At 47.1% G+C, this 6339-nt stretch overlaps 1 protein-coding gene and 1 long non-coding RNA gene across 6 annotated transcripts in view; both read left to right on the top strand.

Annotated features, from left to right (window-relative positions):
* The first annotated feature begins 3391 nt into the window (after nucleotides 1-3391).
* The window catches only part of CDK19 (cyclin dependent kinase 19), a 201103-nt gene continuing 198155 nt past the window's right edge, over nucleotides 3392-6339 (top strand). For 2 of the 5 annotated variants that reach the window (XM_055261377.2, XM_055261341.2), the window contains exon 1: nucleotides 3402-3876. In XM_055261377.2, coding sequence (XP_055117352.1) covers nucleotides 3749-3876 — 128 coding nt within the window. In that variant the 5' untranslated portion in view covers nucleotides 3402-3748. Of the gene's footprint in view, nucleotides 3877-6339 lie in introns of all 5 variants that reach the window. The other 3 variants (XM_063631114.1, XM_063631085.1, XM_055261400.2) reach the window with 3 other exon arrangements.
* Nucleotides 4445-5056, top strand: LOC134735587 (uncharacterized). Its single transcript, XR_010118814.1, has 2 exons — nucleotides 4445-4572; nucleotides 4761-5056. It is a non-coding gene; the product is annotated as an uncharacterized lncRNA (long non-coding RNA).

The following is a 6339-nucleotide window of genomic DNA, read 5'->3' as shown; positions in this document are numbered from 1 at the left end:
AGCCACCGCGCCCGGCCTGAGGCCTTTTAAATTATGAGGCACAGAGAGACATTAAAATAATACAGCAATTAGGCTCGCTCCTATAATCCCAACAATTTGGGAGGCCGAGGTGGGCGGATCACTTGATGCCAGGAGTTCAAGACCAGCCTGGCCAACGTGGCAAAACCCTGTCTCTACTAAAAATACAATTAGTTGGGCTTGGTGGCGCATGCCTGTAATCCCAGCTGCTCAGGAGGCTGAGACAGGAGAATCACTAGAACCCAGGAGGCAGAGGCTGCAGTGAGATGAGATCGTGCCACAGCATTCCAGCCTGGGTGACAGAGCAAGACTCTGTCTCAAAATAAATAAATAAATAAATAAAAAGATACTGGAATCAGGTGGTACTTTCCCCTTGAGCTATGTATTCATCTCCTGAAACTGCTTGCTATTGCCACAAGTAGCTACAAATTAATCCAATAATGCTGCACCAGATGCTATAACCCACACCCTGTATCTTAACAATGTATAGATCATTCATTAATCAATGTTATTCCTGTAAACCAATGAGAATTCCTCACAAACAACTTTGAGCCCACTTCCTATCCCCCTTTTTTTGCCTTTAAAAATCTACTTGTAACTGCTCCTGATTGGAGTGTACATTCAGGGCAACTTGTATCTATACTCCTGGGTTGCAATTCTAAAGCCTGGCTCAAATAAACTCTCTACTTGTATTAATTTTGCCCTAGCTTTTTCCTTTTAGGTTGACAGAATAATGAAACCTAAAACCTCTTCTTGACATAAATAGCTTTTCATAATTTGACCTCTGCTTATCTGTTTAGTATTTTCTTATCCATTATTTTTTCCTGCCTTAATCTGTAATATTCAAACTAGTTGCATTTCTCAGAATATATGATGTTCTCTCATGATTTATGTACATGCTGTTCTACCTGAAATAATTCCTTGTTTCCTGCTCTTCGACTTGTCCTTCAAGTAAAGTCCTACTCATGCTTTAAATTTTGGCTCTCACTCAGCAGATGGGGCTGGAGTGAAAAAAAAAAAATTTGGCTCAAACCTACCTACTTCATGAAGTCTACCCTGACTCACATAGAACCCCGCCTATTCTACCAGTGCTCTTTTAAACCACAGTTTATTTTTAATTTGCTTGCATATTTGTTTTTTCAGGTTTAATTCCCCAATGGAAAAAGACCATTTTTTTCCCTGCTATCTCCAGCAGTTATTATAGTGCATGGCAACAAGAGCAACTGACATTTTTCTTGATTAAAGATACCATTTTTTTTTTTGAGACGGAGTCTTGCTCTGTCGCCCAGGCTGGAGTGCAGTGGCATGGTCTCAGTTCACTGCAACTTCCGCCTTCCAGGTTCAAGGGATTCTCCTGCCTCAGCCTCCCGAGTAACTGGGACTACAGACACATGCTACCACACCTGGCTAATTTTTGCATTTTTAATAAGAGACAGGGTTTCACTGTCTTGGCCAGGCTGGTCTCAAACTCCAGACCTCATGATCCACCCGCCTTGGCCTTCCAAAGTGCTGGGATTACAGGCGTGAGCCACTGCACCCAGCCTGAAGACACTCTTAAGGTCTAAGGATGTTTTCCAGGAGTGGGTGATGTAGCAAATAAGGTAAATCATTCCCCCTCCCACTAGTTTTCCAAGCTTCTTTCAAAACCTAGCAGGCAATTCACTATTCTTTCCTTATCTACCACTTTGGGTAGAATTCACAATTCCCTTCTTTGTCCTCCTAATGAATGTGTATGTCCTATCCTAGCACCAGTCATGTTTAAGTGTGTATCCCAAGCATTTGGGACATTAGGCTCACCATTACAGGGGAGGAAACCCTTCTAGGTTCTTCAGCTGGTCTATAAACTAAATTGATACCAGTCAGGTTAACAGGAGAAAAACAGTGTTAATTACGTATGTATGAACAAGAGTCCCACAAAATATGAGACTCAAAGAAGGGCCAGATGTTTGACACTTATATTACATCCTGACCTCAGAAAGGAAGTGGGGTCCGGCATGGTGGCACGGACCTGTAATCCCAGCTACTCAGGAGTCTGAGGCAGGAGGATCCTTGAGCTCAGGAGTTGGACGCCAGCCTGGGCAACACAGCAAGGCCAGTCTCTTCAAAATAAAAGTGGGGCTTGGGGCTTCCAGGGGTGGTGGAGACAAGTTAAGGGAGGATAAGAGGAGAAAATGTAGGGTGAATAAAGGTTGACTTTTATGCAGATAAAAGTATCTCAGATGATACAAGTTGACTAGCAGCAGCTCTCTTTCTGGTACAGATTCCGTTAATTATGAAAATTTCCTTTAGAAATGTAAATTTCTCTTTACAAAGGAAGAGTTTTATCCTTTATTTTAGGCAGTAGTGGGATAAGTGAAGCAGTTTCCTGTGTTGGCTGGATCTTAATTTATTTTGCTAAAAGACATCAATATGCCAGAGTGGCGTATTTTGGGGTGACATATTCTAGACTCCTTCAGTTATAATTTGGGGTAGTGTGTCCTGAGCCGCAAACAATGAAATCAATCAACGTTCACCCTAACTAAAGGGGCTTTCTTAAACATTCTAGGAGAACCTCACCATCATGCATAGACCATAAAAAATCCTTTACAATTCAACCCAAAGAATCGTAAACGCGGTTTCCTCCAGGCACTTTTAATTGTCCTTAGACAGATGGCCAAAGCCTGGTTATGCTAAGAGAAAGCTGACTAGAGCGCCAAGAAAATGATGATTGGCTGCCGGGGCTCAGAAGTTGCATGTTCCCCTCTGGCCAAGGCAGGCTCTAGGAAACTGCTGCAGGTTCAGTTTTTGAAATATGGTTTTTGCATCGTAAAGAAAAAAGATCAACCTATCAGGAAGAACCGAGCACATCCGATCACCAATCAAGAGCGGGAAAGAAGCCAAAGCCTGGGGATACCCATGCACCAACGAGGACGTCATTCTCCAGCTCCCGCCAATGAGCAGGGGGACGGGGGGCGGGGCAATAGGCGGACCCATTGCCCTAGAAAACAAACAAGCTGCGGTACAACTGTCCTCAGCAGCCCTCGCCTCCCAAGTCTCTGCAGCCAACCCCTCAGCAAGGTGCTGCTTTGATGCTTTCCATGCTGTCTGCGTGGGGCTAGTTACAGTGAAGTATCCCCTTCCCACTAGAGTAAGGCACTTCTTTCCAGTGCCTCCCCGAGAACCGCAGAAAGCACACTGGAACTTCGAGCTTCCTACCTTCACAGGAACCGGGAGCCGCGCGCTACCTGAGGGGGAGGGGCGGCCCTGGTACGCAGGCGCGCACGCTTTGTGGAGGCGAGGCTGTGGCGGCCCTAGGTAACCTGGGAGCTGTATTTCTTACTCCGGCAAAACCGCCCAGGCCGCTGAGGCCTTAGTGACTTCATTTCCCAGGAGCCTCCGCGACCATGGGGCGGGCCGGTGAGTTCGTTAATGAGCTCGAGGAAGCCACGGCGCGGCCCACCAGGTTCCAAAACAAGGAAATGAAGGGGGGAGGCGGGACTGGGGGTGCCAGCGGGAGCCGCCGCCGCCGCCGTCGCGGAGGAGGAGGAGGAAGAGGTGGAGGAGGTGGCTGCTGCGGCCGCCGAGGAGTCCCTTGCTGAAGGCGGACCGCGGAGCGGCTGGCGGCGCGCGCGCGCGCGCGCGCGCGAGAGGCGGCTGTTGGAGAAGTGGAGCGACGGTCGCGGGGGGAGGAGGAGGAGGGACTGAGCGGCGGCGGCCCCCGCGTCCCGTGCCTCTATGGGGGAAGCAGACAATGGATTATGATTTCAAGGCGAAGCTGGCGGCGGAGCGGGAGCGGGTGGAGGATTTGTTTGAGTACGAAGGGTGCAAAGTGGGACGCGGCACCTACGGTCACGTCTACAAGGCGAGGCGGAAAGATGGGTAAGAGCAGGGGCGGGAGGAGTAGGCTCGCTTCGGTCCTCGCCCTGCCCGCGACCCGGCGGGATGGGTGGGTCGGATCCCAGTCGGGCCGTGCCCGGGGGGCGAGGCGGAGGGGGTCGCGGGGTTGCGTCCCTACACCGACTCCGAGGGGCGCCCGTTCCGCCCGCCTCCCCCGCGCGGCCCCGTCGCGTCCCTCGAACTCCCGCGGCGCAGCCCGGTCCGAGGCGTCGGTGCCGTCCCAGAGGGGCCCCCTGCGAGTGCTCGGAGACGGCGAGGGGACTCGAGTTGGGACCGCGGTGGAGAAGGACTTTGTGGGGTCTGGTCTCTTGGGGGAACGCAGCGGGCAGGCAGAGCTCCGCTGCGGAGTTGCCGCTCCGGCCCTGGGTAGTGACGGTCGTTGTGGGACTTCCAATCGGCTGAGCGCCTCGCGGGGGCGGCGGTTTGAAACCTCGCCGGGGAGCCTGTCGGGCGAACGCGGCCTGGGGTCCTCGCCAGCCCCGCGGCTCTGACCCGCTGGGCACTGCCGCCCCCAGCAGCGATCTCCGCCCCTCGGGCTGGCCGTCCTGTTGGCCCCTCTATGCAGTCCTCCCATCCCTGTCGTTTGCCCGGCGTCCCGGATTTCTCATTCTCAAATTCTGAATTGCGTACCTTCCCCCTTCGAAGGAGACCTGATGGGCTAGCTGCGTTTCGCAAGCGGTAACTTAAGAGTTGGCTGAATTCTTTGCTACTCACCCTTTACCTCGCAGCCCCTTGGGTATCTTGGGTATTATGTTCTCCACTCCATCCTTTGCCAGATGACTGTGGGCTGGGGCTTATGGAGTACCTAGATTATCAAGAAGGGAATACGGAGTGACAGAGCTGGGCCTGAACCTTTGTTTTCCTAGGAATTGAGGGAGAACTGTAGGAACACCTTGGGAAGCCTTTACTGGTTGTCCTCTTAAGAAGAGCTGGATAATGTACTGAGAATGCCTATCCTTCCTTGGTCCTGGAGGGCAGACAGCAGCTACAGCAGGACTGGTGGAACCAGCTTCCTGGCAGGAATTACCCTCCCCCAAGGTTAGGGACCCAGGAAGATGCCCTGTTCAGCATAGACTTTAAAGAGAGTCAAACTTTACGGAAGAGGATTATAACGGAACATTTCTGAATAAAGTGATGATCAGCCACAATGATATTAGTACAATTTGAAGTGCCGCTTATCTTTGTGCGCGCTGTTATAATTTGATATGGTTGGTATATGAACTCTAGGACTAAAGTAGGTTGTGTGCGTATGCACTAATTTCATAAAACAACTCTATGAAGTGTTTTGTCATAAGGTATCGTGAAGATTGCAAAGTACTCTCCAAGTGTAAAGGATTATTATTATTGCAGAGTTTTTTTCTCTTGTAATAACTGAACAGACCTTAAGGTACTCAGTTGTTTCTCATAATTCCTTTAATTACCAGGTGTCCTTGAATGCTTATCATGGAATGTGAGGTACTATAATTAACATTTTGGTTTTGGAATATCCACTCCACCTGTTATACTAGTGTTCATGTGGGAATTTTATCAGGTATATTTGGGGAAAGCACATCCAGTTTTCCTGTTTGGACATTGTTAATAAATCTGAGGTGGATTTTTCCCATACTCCTCATGCTAACTTTGTAATATACTTTAGGTTTTAAAAAATGTATCTTAGTGTTTTTTTTTTGTTAAAATAGCTTTCTTTTATTAGGGAACTTTTGAGAAGTTAAAAATTCTGCTTCTGAATTGTATTTGAATAGTATGGGCTTATAACAAAAACCAGATAATTCCTGCTTCTATTCTTTTTGAATATTTTTCCCCTCTAATAAAGTACTTGATTCGAATACACTTCCTTTTTGAGTGAAATTTGTTAATTAGAATTAATAAAGCTTCTTTACTAGAGTAAGATTAGTTTGTGTGTCTTCAAAATATAATGCTCTTTTTTTCTAAAAAAAAAAAAACTCTTAGGATCTGAAAGCATTAGTTTAAATCACTGTATTACGTATAAGAAAAACCGTAATAAAGGCTTTTTTCCTGGACGAAAGATCTGGTTGAGATTTGCAACTTTACAGTAAACACATCTCTTGTGGGTTGGTAGTGGGATTAGTTTTATGTTCATTGATACCAGCAATTTGAAAGAACATCTGTGTCCTTTGGGTTCATGTTAATTTTTTTTTTTTTTTTACTGTTTTAAACTGTGGGCAGATTGGCATAGTAAAGGATTTTACACTCCGATCATGGTAGATTACAGTTTAGCTCTTTCCAGATTTTATTTTGGTTAACTCAGAAAATGCATAATGCTATTTTAGGGAGCCAGAAATCACATAGGTTACATTAAAGAGAAATGATTCTGGTATATATAATGTAGTATATAACCAAACCATTGTTCAGGTCTTTAGAAGAAACATTGGGAGAAATAACTTAAAATATCATTAGAAAAGTTTTATACTACAGTTTGCAAAA

Source organism: Symphalangus syndactylus, chromosome 2 (genome assembly GCF_028878055.3).
Source record: "Symphalangus syndactylus isolate Jambi chromosome 2, NHGRI_mSymSyn1-v2.1_pri, whole genome shotgun sequence".
Classification (NCBI taxonomy): Eukaryota; Metazoa; Chordata; class Mammalia; order Primates; family Hylobatidae; genus Symphalangus; species Symphalangus syndactylus.
Note: the sequence above shows the minus strand (reverse complement) of the source record. Positions and strands in the feature narration are given on the sequence as shown.